This window comes from Festucalex cinctus, chromosome 20 (genome assembly GCF_051991245.1).
Source record: "Festucalex cinctus isolate MCC-2025b chromosome 20, RoL_Fcin_1.0, whole genome shotgun sequence".
Classification (NCBI taxonomy): Eukaryota; Metazoa; Chordata; class Actinopteri; order Syngnathiformes; family Syngnathidae; genus Festucalex; species Festucalex cinctus.
Window position 1 is genome coordinate 21,364,503 of NC_135430.1, and position 14,413 is coordinate 21,378,915.

The following is a 14,413-nucleotide window of genomic DNA, read 5'->3' on the forward strand; positions in this document are numbered from 1 at the left end:
AAAATTAAGTTGTGGCTTTTGTTCATCTGTTATAAAGCCAATGTATCCCTCAATTATCTTGTTTGCCTACATTTTAATCACATCCAAGTAGCTGCAATTTTAGTTCGTTTTTTTTTATTTTTTTTATTACAGGTACAAAATTGGATCCATGCATTTTCACATGAATAATTAAAAGCAAATTTTGTGCTGTAATTTAATGTCTGCAAAACTTGTACCAGATACAGTTCAATATTTTAGGACTATTATTTGCTTCTGCAAAGTAAACGAAAGGTGCAAACGTTGGTAATATAATATTTTTTGCGATATTATGGAAATGCATCTGGGCAGTTTGTGTTCACAAAGGTAGTGTGAACAGTAATTGTGCATCCAGTGTTGAAACCTGATAGAAGGGAAGTCTTGTTGGGGTTGTTCACACTTGGCCTGCTTTGCATATATCGCCATGGTGATGTTGTTTTAGTCAACCACCAACAGTTATAGAGAATTTAATCTCTTTGTGAAATCAAGAAAAACAACCCCAAGTGCAAGAATAGCAAAAACACACTGAGGGATCTGTTTTTGAGACGTGTGGACTTTGTACTAAGGCCGTTAAGCCATTAGCCATCAGACACCCACACACGCCGGTTGCAACTTGAATCTCCTACTTCTACGAGCGAGGAGACACACCTTCGTTAGATTGTGACGCTTAAGAACAAAAGGTGTTTCAAACGTTGGAATGACGTTTTGAAACACTGCCTGCCACCTGGCTACACTATCAATCATGGTCAATTATTAAACTAAATGTTTTCCCCCATTTGAATCCTTTCCAACGTGCCACTATCATCCCATTAAAATGCTTGTCTGGCTTTTAAGAAGTGGCGGAATCTAGTACTACTTTTTTTTTTTTTTTTTTTTTTTTTTACACAAGCGTTCCCTTTGTCTTCAAATACACAATATCCAAACATTTAAAATATCAGCTCCTATACAAATAATTGATAAGTTGATTCTCTGTAACCAACTTTACTAATTATTCTAATCACTTTTTTTTTTTTTTGGTAATTTAATAATTGGGTCTTAGTTTGGTTTACATAAATTTCCCCAAACTTCAGCACAAGAGTACAATATGGAAATACCTTTCTTATTTAGGAAATTATTTTTAAAGAACAACCACTGATTTATCTAATTTACCTTTTGTGCATTCTGTCTGTGGCTTCCATCACCAATAATCACTACCAAAAACTGTTTCAGTAACTCATTTATTTTTTGTATAAATACAGATACCCATTTCACAAACATAGATATGAAATACTGTTAGATGAAATTATGATTGACAGCCCAATTTTATAATTCGTTGTAAAGTACACCACATTTGAAAGCGGTCATTGTCACATAGGGTGCTTTTGTTGTTCGGTTTATGGTTCCCGCTCTCCCCGCCCTACTTCTATGTTTACCCTACTTTGGTTTATCCACCTAAACCAGATCCACTTGGACCTGGCCCTGTGCTGCTTAAAAGGCTTTTGTGAATTAGCAGTTGATTATATTTGAAAAGGCCAGGTCCTTAAAATGATTGAATTTGAGGCTCATTTGCATTTGTGTTGTGTGTGCGTCACTTGGACGAAGCGCTTGAAATAAAATCACTGCTTGTTCTTTTTAGAAGTGTGCTTCAACTGGGCTGGGCCAGTGTGACTCATCACAGCCTATCTTTACCCAAATTCTCTCCATTAATTCAGGCGGGTGTTGGGGTTTTGTATGCTTTTCCAGCACTGGGGCAGGAAAAATATCATATGCTGCTGGAAAAACAACAACACATTTATAACTCCTTATGCACTCTCTAATTTGAGTGTGTGTGTGCGTGCGTGTGTGGCGGGAATGCCGGGCTGACCACATTTTGGCCATGGAAGCCCTGCATTAGATACACATCTTTGCTCTGCCTGGAAGATCCATGAACTCTGTCTGAACTCTTAAAAAAGGGTGGACTTTTTTTTTAAAGCAAATAAATGTTTCATTTTCCCAGTTTTCTCTCATGTATTCCTTCTTGAATGACGTTTCTGTATGTTGCATACATCGACAAAATAATTGACACGCTTCTTTTCCTTCTCTATTTGATGCTTCAGGAGCTGATCCCTCTCATCCTGTGTACCGCCTGCCTTCACCCAGAGTCCAAAGAGAGAGACCAGCTTCTCCACATCCTTTTTAACTTAATCAAGAGACCAGATGACGAACAGAGGTGTGCACGTATCGATAGATTGCACAAAAGTGTCCAAGTCAGCGAGTTTGATGCATTGTTTCTATCTTTGTTTGTTCAAGACAAATGATCTTGACGGGATGTGTTGCCTTTGCGAGGCATGTGGGTCCCACGCGGGTTGAGGCGGAGCTTCTTCCTCAGTGCTGGGAACAGGTACACTTTACTTTGAGCGAAACCCCACTACCCATCCACAAAGTTTGACGTTTAGTTGTAAACAAACTACACCGTTTTACATGAGTTGGGAATGATAAAATATTTGAAAAGTGTTGTGTTTTGAAGATGAAAACAACATACTAATGTTAGGATTTTCATGATTTATTTTTTGCTATGAACATATTTCTGTTTCTGTTTTGGAGACTGAGAATCTCCTGAGAACGACAACTCGTGCTTTCCACATGGTCAGCATGTTGATGATGGTCGACCTTGTTTCCATTCTGCTGCAGCTGTCCTTCCACCTTTTTTTTTGCACAATTTTACACTCGCATGTCCTCTTTTCTCAGATTAACCACAAATATCCGGAGAGAAGACTTCTTGTGGCAGAGTCTTGTGGAGCCTTAGCACCATACTTTCCTGTAAGTTGCCATTTAGCCCTATAAATCCAATTTTGAGCCCTCTATTTCATGAGTAGATTTTTTTTCCCATTAAAACCCTGACGTATATGATCTGACACATGCATTGCTCAGATAATCCATTAGAGGGCAGTATCACCCATCTGATGGCTTTTCCAGCAACCTTGCAAGGGAAATGTTCTTTGGATTCTTGGAAATACTAATATATATGATATGTCTGTTTATTATTACATTTTTGACAGTAATGAATGTACGAAAGCATTAAAAGCATTGTGACCGGATGTATCAAATATCACATAAATCAAAAGTCATATTTTATTTATTTTTTTTTCTTCAAAAGGACCAATAAAATAATCAAAATGTTCTTTCATATATTTCATAGTTCAGGTTTTATATGTTAACAGCTCATTGGACAGTTGGGAAAAAGGATAAGAAAAATCAATAAAATGTCTGTTTTTGATTCTGTTCCTACAGAAGGAAATCCGAAGTTCGCTAGTGTTGTCCATGTTGCAGCAGATGCTCACCGAGGACAAGGCGGACATGGTCCGAGAGGCCGTGGTCAAGAGTCTTGGGATTATCATGGGTTACATAGATGATGCTGACAAATACTCACAGGTATTTATTGGCTAATACTACTTTGAATGGAACTCAATATGGACAAAAGTGTTGGTACAACAGGCAGCTCATGGAAGATTTGTAAAAGTTTCCGCTCGTCTCGAAAGACTTCCTGAAAGGCTGGAGAGTGCATCTGTGGGAATCTTTTGCCAGTTCGCCCAGAAGATCATTTGTTAAGTCAGGTCACTAATGTTGAACCAGAGGCCTTCTCCCTTTCAAACATGCTCAGTGTGAGCCAGTGACATTCTTCCACACCAAACCTTTCCCACAATGCATTTGTGTTGTGGGCCATCGTCCCGCTGGCATGATAAAGGGCCTTCCCAGAATTATTCCCACAAAGTTGGAAACTTAGAATTCAAGGAAAATTAAGTGAGAACTAAGGAGTCGGAGCGCCACTCTTGACTATCAGTTAATTGATGAAAAGCTGTTTACCAAGATATTGTCTAACCAGAGTTTTTCCTGTGTACAAAATTTAAAATCATCCCCAAAGGCTCATGCATTAAATGAATTACGAAAGACTAACACGAAGGACATTTTTGCTATACTTGTAGTTTAGTTTTGTAAACATAAAATGTAGTTTCAGTTAGTTTTTGTTTAAAAAAATAAAAATAAATAAATAAAATTAAAATAACCTTTTTGCGAGGCAGAGGTGGTGCACTCCAGCTATTGGCAAAGTCATAAAAACACAGTATATACAATAAACATAATAGTGTTTTACAACAACCCTGAACTATATTTCCAATGTAATAGTGGATGAATTATTAATGATTGTAGTGAAAGAAATGGCAAAAATGAATGGCACATTTTGTATTCATATTTGTAATTTCTAGTCCCTGATTGTAAAATGGCTGCAGGAGGGCGGCCCATAATCGTATCTGTCACTGCCACGAGTACTGATACCTTAAAATAAGACCATACCTGGTATCAGTAGTCACCCATCATAGTCAGGGTGAGACCACCTCTGCCTCAATTTGAGCCAGGAAAAACGCTGCTACACTGTTCAAAATCCATCCATCATTTGCTTGTGTTTTTGCCGGTTTGTGTATTTTTCTTCAGGGTTTTGAGCTGATGCTGCTGTCGCTTGGCGACCCTTCAGAGAGGGTAGTCAGTGCCGTCCACCAAGTCTTCATCCCCGCGTTCGCTGCTTGGACGACGGAACTGGGGACGCTTTACACTTCCCTCATCCCATCTCTCTTGGCACGGATAGAGAAGCTCCTCATGGTACGCGCCAACTTGTTAACTTTGACATGGACGCCTTTTTTACTGCTCTGAAAGTTCAACATCTGTTTTTTGTAGCAGGGCGAACATGGCCTCGATGAGCACAAGCTGCACGTGTTCCTGTCAGCGCTGCAAAGTCTGATCCCGCCCCTTTTTGCTGTGGTGCTACAGAATGCACCCTTCACCAGCCGAGCCAAACTCCACGGAGACATACCTGCAATTGAGGGTACGAGGGAGGCAGGAAGGAACTTCTCTGTGCGTGTATTAGACGTTAGCGTGCGTTTGCCCTCACAGTGACTCGCTTCCCGAGGCCGGCTTCTCCCCTCCAGGATGTGGCCACCATCATCGGCAGCAGGGAGATGCTCAGTGCCCTTCTGCTTCTCTACGATCACCAACTGGAGCATGAAGGGACCACCGGATGGGAAAGCCTGCTTTGGGTGGTCAATCAGCTGTGAGACATACACACGCACATAAATACTGTAAATGTGTACAGACGACAAACCTGAACAGATTCATTTTTTCTGAAGGCTTCCTCAGCTCATCGAGATCGTGGGTCGCATCAACGTGACTTCTTCCACCTGCGTTCATGAGTTCTCGCGCTTCTTTTGGAGGTTCTGTCGAACTTTTGGCAAAATTTTTACCAACACGAAGGTGAATCTGATCTTTCTCGAAATACTCATGCTCACCGTCTGTCTCACTTTAAAGACTTTCCCTCGTCTGTCCCTTTGGTGATTTTAATGTATATCATCAGTAAATGTCATGTAATTGTAATTAAAGTCTGACTTGTTTTTATTGCAATTCTGTAGGTTAAACCTCAATTCCAGGAGATTCTTCGCTTGTCCGAAGAGAATGTTGGTAAGTGTGAACACTTGAGCAATGCAATTGCTGCCACATTACAAGTAAAGCTGTCTTTAGCTTTTTTTAGGATAAATATGTGACAACTTAAAAGTCATTTTTAAATAGTTATGGACCTAGATTGTTCTGCTTTTGCCCTCAATAGATGCTTCATCTGGGAATGGTATCCTTACCAAAGCCACAGTCCCCATCTACGCTACAGGAGTACTGACGTGTTATAACCAGGTAACGAACAGTTCACTTGACTTGTTGTGTTATCAAGACTTGTTGTGTTGCTGGTAAAGCTCAACATCAAATCAAATTTATGCATCTTTTCATTTTTTCCTCTTAACTCATTTGCTCCCAAAAACATATAAATACGTTCCATTGTAAATGTTTTGTGTCCCAAAGACGTATTTATACCTTTTTTTTTTTTTTTTTTTTTTTGATGCAGCCTCTCAACTGCAAAGAATGGTTGAAGAAATGGTAGTAATTACAAAAACGGCCAGCAGGTGGTAGCGGAGTATAAGAAATCAGCCAGGGTCCTGTTGGGGAAAAAAAGCTCATTTACTCAAAATTATAAATTTGTGAATAAGGATGAAACTTACCTACATTCTAATGCTAATTGCTGCAAAAAGAGAAATAGAAATAGTCTCTTCTTTCATCAGGAAAAAAAATAGTTCATTTCTATGTTTCCGTTTTGCAGAAATTAGCATTAGAATATAGCTAAGTTTCATCATTATTCACATTCCTGTTGAAAACACTGGCAAAAAGTGCTTGTTGCAACATGGCCGTGGCTGATCTCTTATACTCTGCTGCTGCCTGTTGGCCGTTTTTTGTAATAACTACCATTGCTTTAAGTGACCTCTTCAGGTCAGAAGCTGCATCAAAGCCTTCTGTATGCTCTCGCATGGAAAAAAACGTATAAATACATTTTTGGGAGTGAAGGACACAGTATTTAAAAAAAAAAAAAAACTGAGTTATACGTTTTTGGGTTTGAATGAGTTCATATTAGCTATAAATATTTTTCTTTCTTTTTTTTCCCCCTGTCTCTCAAGGAGGAGGATCGCAAGTTGTTGGTGGGTTTCTTAGAGGACGTTATGACAACCCTGTCTTTGTCCCACGCACCTCTCGACAGCCTGAAAGCGTCTTTTGTGGAACTGGGGTGAGACGAGCGCACACACACGCACACAGGTTGCATATTAATTCAAATGTATCTTCTTTTTGTTGATTTCAGTGCTAATCCAGTGTACCACGAGTTACTGCTGACTGTTCTTTGGTACGGAGTAGTACACACCTCTGCATTGGTCCGTTGTACGTCAGCACGGATGTTTGAGGTAAAGAAAAACGTAAACAACGGTTTTAGACAAGCATCACTTGAACAAATTATATAGTTAACAATGTTGATTATATCATGTATGAATGCGATTTTTAAACGTAATCAATTTTTTCTGCATATGTGCAAGCTTTACTTGCTGTTGCTGCTGTTTAACCCGTATCTCGTGTTGTAAATGTAACTGCAATCGCCGATAATGAGCGCCTGGATCCCACTGTATTTAGCACCTCCAAGTTTTGAACCGGCACTTTTCTGGCCTCAAACCTCACCACATAAATATCTGGACATGTCACTAAAATGCTAAAGTCAGCAAAAGAGTTTTGGAACGTATAATGCAATTGGACGTGTGTTCTTCATAGTTTCAGGACTTCAGGTCATTTAGGAAATCTAATACTGAGTTGATGTTTTTTTTGAAGTAGCTGCGTAGTTCTTTTTTCCCCCTCATTGCAGTTGAATTGTACATTTGCCAGGCTCCAGGCAGTGAAGCGCTGACTGAAGCAATGTAACTAAACCTTAACAAATCACATCTACCTGTCCAGTGAGATGTGTACATGTACTGTAGTCCTAACAGTGGAACCAGGCCTCACTTGATGTACATTTGTGGAAGGAGGAGTGCTCAGCTGAATCTATGTCCCCCTCTTTTTTTCTTTTTTTTTTTTTTTTGTTTATTGTGAAGTACTTCCCCGTTTCCCACGCACACGCCTCACTGTCACCATCCCATTATGTGTAGCTTGTCCACCATTTTGCACATAACCACAGGTTGAAATGTGGTGGTCTACCACAGATCCTGGATCAGATTACGTTGTTCTTATTTTTGAATGGAAAGCGGATTCAATCTGATCTGGAGTCTGTTCTCAGAGCCCACAGATGAACATTTAGCCGTATTGTCTGTTGGGTGTTGATTGTAAATTTAGAAAAGCGTAGCTTGCATTCTATTTTTTGCTCCTTGTTTTTATGTTTTCCCCTCTTTCTTTGCATTATTTCACTCTATTATTTATTATTTTCTCTCTATCTATCGGCGGTGTTGCTCACTCTTGTCCAATGCACCGCCGACCTCTGTGACATCCCGTCTGGCTCTGTCGAACCTGATCAGCTGCTGGTGAAGGGGGTGAATGAGACGCTGGTCGCTCAGAGAGTGGTGCCGGCTCTCATCACACTGTCCTCCGACCCGGAAATGTAAGTGGATCAACGATAACAATAACAGTCAACTCCGCAGCGTCTCTCCCCCCCCTTCTCTTTGCCGCCTGACAGCCATCACACTGCAGCAGTCAGCCTATCCGGAGCAACGACATCAATCTTGAATATTTTACGATGATGTCAGCTAATTTGCAGTGCTTGTATGGAGTTGCACCTGTATAGGATCTGGCTGAGCATCGCATCCGTTTTTCATCGTTTTTGTCAGTTTACATGACCCGTCTCGCTTGGATGTTTGCACGCTCCCGATATTGCGCAACCCCAGCATGCATCGCCTCGACGCTCGCCCCGATCCATTGAGGCTGAGGCCCTCCTCCTGATCAAACCCTCAGCTAGCAGCTGGTTTTCACCCCCAACTTTCTCCATTTTTCCCCCCTCCCTTTCTTTTTTTTCTCTCTTCTCTATTATCCCCACGACCCTCTGTCATCACCTCCCCTGCCCTCTCTCTCATCTCTGTGGTGGGTTTGCAGTTGATTCTCCGAGGCATGAGTGAAGCATTAGTAGATCGCCGGGCGGCCCCGGCCCTTATAACGCTATGCAATGGGCCTGAATTGTGAGTCACTCGACGACAACGCTGTCTCCTCGCAGGCTGCATCCGAGCGGTGTCAAAAATCATCTTTTATAGCGCTCGCTCACAGTGAGCAGCTGTGAATGTTAAGCTAACGTGTCATCTTGCTGTCCCGCTAGAATAATTCATGGCAAGGCTTAGCCAACGTCCATCCGTAATACTGAGCTTGGCTAGACTGCAATGCTAATTGGCCATGGAATGAGTTCATGAATTTATTTTGCCACATCCACATTTTGAATGAATAAGATGCATTAACACTCTTGGAATGCAGCCTGTTTCATCACATCATTCTCTCTATTGGCGCACACTATTAGAACATTTACGTTTCTTTTTAATAGATCAATGATTCCGTATAATTAGAGTCAGGGTTTCTGCGGGTCATTAAAAGTCAGTCAATGGCAAAGTAGGCACCATAACACAATTTAGCAGTAACCATGATAAAAATATAAGAATTTGTGGGGACTGGTGACTAGTTATAATTTACAATGAACAAAATAGCCGAAGTCAGGAATTGCTTCATGTTCCAAATACTAATTAATTCTGAATTTGAAAAGATAAATGTCATGTTCCTGTCACCAATGTCTAACGTGAAACACTAATATCACCTAGTGACAGAAAATTACCACATTATTTTAAGTCAAATTAGTCAATGTTTCACACTCCCTTTAACTGTTTAGTATATCTTTTTAACTTCTATAAATTTCTGTATCAATAAAGTAAAAACTACATTTTGTATATTGTAAGCATGTTTGTCCACTTTTATGTTAACAAGGTTATGAAAAACTTGGGGAAAAAAAATACAACAAATATAATTTGTGATTAATCACGACTTATCACGACAGGTTTGACACCCCTGGGTTAGATTATGTTAATTGTTTTGTGAAATAAAGCATGACAAGATAATGTTCACAAAAATAATATAACACACTCGAGGGAATCTTTTCTTACATTATTAGAATTTTACCCAGCAAATATGTGACTTTTATAACTTAACACATATTTTTGATTTCTTATTTCTCTTTTATGTGTGGTCCTTTTTTTTTTTTTTTTTTAAATCTAAAGTAAGCAGAGATCGCAAAAACGTTGCACTATACTTTTAAGTATGATGATGCCGTACCTGCCTGTTAAAATTACTTTACTGCCTTAAAGTTTTCATTTCATTTTATGTTGAATCACATAAACACGTAACTTCTCAGCCAGATCGGCAAAATGTGAAAAACCTGTAAAATTGAACATGCAGCCATCAGCAGAACTTGTCTCAATGTTTAGTTTATGTAGCTGGCGTCAGCAGTTTTGTTCTGGCCTGCTCATATTATTACAATATTGTTATTTTAAAGCCACTGCTTGTAGAGTTGTTTTTAGGCAATTTGTGTATAGGTGCCATCAATGGTCAACTAGACATGCATTACATGGCACAGTGGTTTAGAAAAGTCACCATACCTTTTTATGTTGCTCTCCTGCTGTGCTTAGCTCTGTGAGGATATCCACAATTCCTGCCTTTGGTACCATAATGGAGACCGTGACACAGAAAGAGGTCAGAAGTCCAAAATATCTCCACGATGGCACCCCAACTGCAATATACTGAAACAAATGTCGCTGTTCTGCATGTGTTTTAGCTGCTGGAACGTGTCAAGATGCAGCTGGCATCCTTCCTAGAGGACCCTCAGTATCAAGATCAGCATTCGTTGCACATGGAGATCATCAGGACGTTCGGACGTGTCGGACCCAACGCCGAGCCACGCTTCAGAGACGAGTGTACGCCAAACTGATGACGGCGAAAGAAAATCCAACGTTTGTTATTTACTTGCCATTTGTGCTCCTTGGTCCAGTTGTGCTGCCACACCTGCACAAGCTGGCGCAGGCTAACAACAGCCAATCGGTGGAGAGCAAGCGGATCGACATCGCCACGCAGCTGTTCGAGGCCTACAGCGCCCTCTCCTGCTGCTGTATCCTTTTTTTCGTCTCTTCACTCGTCTGATAGTGGCCTTGATCCTCACGGTACGCATCAAAAGTGACCCCCGGCTTGTGGTCCAGATGTGTGTGTGCTTTGGCAGAGGTCTTCTGTCGTTTGGCAGGAAGCGAGAGAAAGAAAATAAGTTTGCACCCCCCCTCTATTTTTGGGACTAGACGTAATTACAAGGTTGGTTAAGCAAGGGAGAGGATGAGCGTGAGAGAATCGCAAGTGAGCGTCAGCTTCAGCGCTCGGTTCAGTTTACCCAGAATAGCGCTTCCATTCGCCCCCTCCCACCTCACTCTCTTCTCTTCTGCTGCTACGTCTCTTTGCTTCGCACGCTCTTCTGTCTGCCGTGTCTCCCCTGGGAGCCCCACCCCCTTCCAGCGCGCACTTCGGCAGCAGCGCCGCCGGTCGGAGCTTCATTCCTGTGGGTCATCGTCAGGCTGTCATTTCACAGCGAAAAGTGGACGCTGGCCTGACCTCCCACGGAACTGCTCGCTCATCTCATCGGCACCGCGGCCTCACATATTGAACGTTCACATCACTGCAAAAGTAGAGGAGATCAGACAGGTGGTCATGACGATGGAATGTTTGGAACTGTTGTTGGAATACGGCAAAAGTATTTTTTTGGAAACAACTTGACATTTTGATGAGGTGTGAATCTGTGATTGGCTGGCGACCAGTCCGGGGTGGGTGTGGTCGCCTGAAGACACATTGGATGGACTTCAGCTTCCTGCAACTAGGAACAGAATAACTATTTTTGACTAGCAGTAAGTAGGGTTATTGCTCAGACAAATATCTCTGAAAGTTTGCACTAAAGTGATGACAAGCTACATGATTTGGCTTCCTGCATTATGTTGTGGCAGAAATTGACAGAAAGGTGGCAAGAACCTTGGATCCCTTTGCAGTATTATGGCAGAGACAAACAAATTGCGTTCTCACTAAGTTTGGGAGTCACTTCTGCACATAAATACAAGAACAAGGTAGTTTCTTCATGTAAGCCAAATCAGAGTATCACAGTTATTTACAACACCTCGCAAAATTAAGTGAATTTTATTTATTTTTTTTACATTTTTATTTTATTTTTGTGAAGAATCAACACCAAGTGGGGCACAATCATGAAGTGGAAAGAAAATCATGAATTTTAAACTTTTTATTTAGTTATTTTTAATTTTATTATAATTATCATTATTATTATTATTATTATTTACAAATCAAAAACTGAAGTATGATGTGTGGAAAATACTGGAGTCAGTTGGAAAAGGGGATAAATAATTTGTTACCCCTAGTTTTCAGTTATTTGTTAAAAAAAAAAAAAAAAAAAAGTTTTAAATCCAGTAATGTATCAAATCTAAAAAAAAAGTATTTTTTGTATTTATCTTTGAAGCCTGAAATTTGGCAAAAGGTCAAAAAGTTCAAGGGGTGCTAATACTTTTGCAAGGCACTGCAGCTGTAACAGCTCCCAACATATGATGCAGTCCTTAACCTCGCATGCGCAGTCATTTCCGAGGAGGTGATGATCAACCACTTCCTGCCGGGCCTCAGGTGTCTCCGCGCCGACATGGAGCAGCTCTCCCCGGAGCACGAGGTCAGCAGACCGACCGCTCGCACGCTCGCTCAACTTCCCACACAGTCAAGTCGCGACCGTGCGACACTCCACCCAAAGCGCTTCACAACTCCTACTGCTTTTATTTGCGTCTCCAAATCTCAGGCGAGGCCTTTTCATGTGAGCCTTTTTCCCAAGGTGACTAACCATCAGCCGACTCTTGCTTCTTTGGAATTTGTTTCCAGACTGTCGCCCTATTAAGGAACCTGCTAACATACAAATACCTTCTGAACGTCATCATCATCGTGTTGATGTGTCATTTTGTTTCCTTTCATAGGTGATTCTGAGCTCAATGGTCAAAGAGTGTGAGATCAAAGTGGAAACTAGAGGAATGGGAGATGTACAAGGGTGAGACCAACGACCAACCGTCTTATGTTGAGTTAACTTTGCCAAGCATTTTTCTTGTTAAGCCACCTGATGTTTTCTATGTGGTTTGAACCAAACAGATTTGGATTTTTAGGACACTTGGTGTACTTGTTGATAGCGATGGCACAACACTAAACCTCAAATTTTAGGTGAATTGAAGCAAGGGTTTGGGACCTACGGCCAGCCCAATATGGACATTTTCAGCAAAAAAAGGGGTGCCTCTTTTATGATGACTTTCTGAGATGAGTTCAAATGAAGGCGGCCACGCCCTTTTGTGCTCAAAATGTCCAAATTCGGCAGGCCGTAGCTCCAAAAACTCTGCTCCGATTGACCTCAAATTTGAGATTTTGTGTTGTGCAACCATTATCAACAAGTACACCGAGTTTCATTGAAATCCAAATCTGCTTGGTGATTTGACATGGAATGAGCCAACGTACCGTTTCATCGCGAGTGAATGTTATTCTTCACCTTGGGAAAAAAAAAGAGAAAGGAAAACATCAGACTAACATTAATGTTAAGCTCATGTTTAACGCTAAATTTTGTTAGAATTTGTTGTATCTATGTATAATTATATTAAATCTTACTTTGTTTTAATAGTTGTCAGCTTCATACAATTTCTGAGTTTTGGCAGAAAATGTGTACTAAGCATTGGAATCATTCCTTGTGGTTTATTGTGCATATGCAGTTTTCAGTAATTAGTTGCGCAATAACAGAAGCTTGTAACTGCTCATTCCAAAGGGGGAAGTAATTGAGCCGTTTGACTGTAAAACATCTGGTCGGGGCTGTACTAGCCAAACAGCATCCAACTAGCAACTCGTGCAAACACAGTTAGACTCGACAATTGTCATATTTCATATTTCAGACCAAAAGTCACGCTGTCATAGGTCAAAGGGAAGCTTGACGTTGCTTTTCTTGTTTGTTTGTAGTTCCATGTCCATCGCATCCAGTTTGGTGGGCGAAGATGCCAAGACCAAGTTCCTAAGCAAGATGGGTCAGCTGACCACGTCGGGCGCCATGCTGGCCAACGTTTTCCAGAGGAAAAAGTGAACCGCGTTCAGCGCAACATCGGATGACCGTCCGTCCCCGTCCGTGATCGCTCCGAGCACACGACCAACGACGCGACGTGCGTTTTGAACAGATGAACGGGTAGCGTTGACTTTGCTTTTTTTCTCAGTCAGTGTTTTGTTTGACATCTTCATTTACGAAAAGAAGCACCGCAGAGGATGAAAATCCAAAATTCCTTTCCTGGAGGTTGCAGGACCTGAAAACATGGCTGTCATGTCATGAACAAAACATTTTCTTTCGTCAGAGCAGGACATGAAATGGAGCTACCTGCAGGAGGTCACCTCCGATTTTTAACTGGTGTCGTTTTGGAGTAAACATCGGACGGCCTACGATATAAAGCAGAACGGCAGGCGTTCAATCATGAAAGTGACTACAAATGTTTGCGTGCGCGTGAATGTGGTTCCGAAACGTCGCCTACTTGAAGTTCGAATTAATCGTCTTGCCTTTTGTTTCTTCAAATGTCTGTCTCTGCTGTCCATTTTGATAGCTTCGATTTTATAACTTATTTATATCTTATTGAAGGAGAACACACTTTGTTTCCAACTTCCAAAGAAATTTGCACTTCATTATTTTGCTCTTAAATATCTTTATGCACATTCAAAATGATCACTACTGTCGTTTGGTTGTTTTGCTTTGTTTGACCATTTTGTTGGTTCCGTTACATTCTGTCTTTCGGATTGGATCGTGGCTATTCGGACGAGTTTTTGGGAGAGATGAGCTCTGAGGAAAAAACGTCAATAACTATCTTGCATTGAACCGAGAGGTTGGTACTTGTGTATATTTGGAATCGGTGTCATGGTGTAATAAAAGATGCTTTGTGTACTTACATGTGCACTTGTCAGTTATGCATGGAAGTGCAAAATAAAA

At 41.0% G+C, this 14,413-nt stretch overlaps 1 protein-coding gene across 8 annotated transcripts in view; it reads left to right on the forward strand.

The window, feature by feature from the left end:
• The window catches only part of relch (RAB11 binding and LisH domain, coiled-coil and HEAT repeat containing), a 24,043-nt gene extending 9,675 nt beyond the window's left edge, over positions 1–14,368 (forward strand). For 5 of the 8 annotated variants that reach the window (XM_077509506.1, XM_077509501.1, XM_077509508.1 and 2 more), the window contains 19 exons: positions 2,091–2,203; positions 2,284–2,374; positions 2,722–2,793; positions 3,265–3,405; positions 4,462–4,626; positions 4,702–4,849; positions 4,918–5,074; positions 5,151–5,274; positions 5,430–5,478; positions 5,624–5,703; positions 6,516–6,622; positions 6,695–6,794; positions 7,887–7,969; positions 10,026–10,089; positions 10,172–10,310; positions 10,385–10,501; positions 12,009–12,097; positions 12,393–12,463; positions 13,408–14,368. In XM_077509506.1, the coding sequence (XP_077365632.1) occupies positions 2,091–2,203; positions 2,284–2,374; positions 2,722–2,793; positions 3,265–3,405; positions 4,462–4,626; positions 4,702–4,849; positions 4,918–5,074; positions 5,151–5,274; positions 5,430–5,478; positions 5,624–5,703; positions 6,516–6,622; positions 6,695–6,794; positions 7,887–7,969; positions 10,026–10,089; positions 10,172–10,310; positions 10,385–10,501; positions 12,009–12,097; positions 12,393–12,463; positions 13,408–13,528 (2,031 nt within the window). In that variant the 3' untranslated portion in view covers positions 13,529–14,368. Of the gene's footprint in view, positions 1–2,090; positions 2,204–2,283; positions 2,375–2,721; positions 2,794–3,264; positions 3,406–4,461; positions 4,627–4,701; positions 4,850–4,917; positions 5,075–5,150; positions 5,275–5,429; positions 5,479–5,623; positions 5,704–6,515; positions 6,623–6,694; positions 6,795–7,886; positions 7,970–8,457; positions 8,541–10,025; positions 10,090–10,171; positions 10,311–10,384; positions 10,502–12,008; positions 12,098–12,392; positions 12,464–13,407 lie in introns of all 8 variants that reach the window. The other 3 variants (XM_077509502.1, XM_077509505.1, XM_077509503.1) reach the window with 2 other exon arrangements.
• The last annotated feature ends 45 nt before the right edge of the window (positions 14,369–14,413 follow it).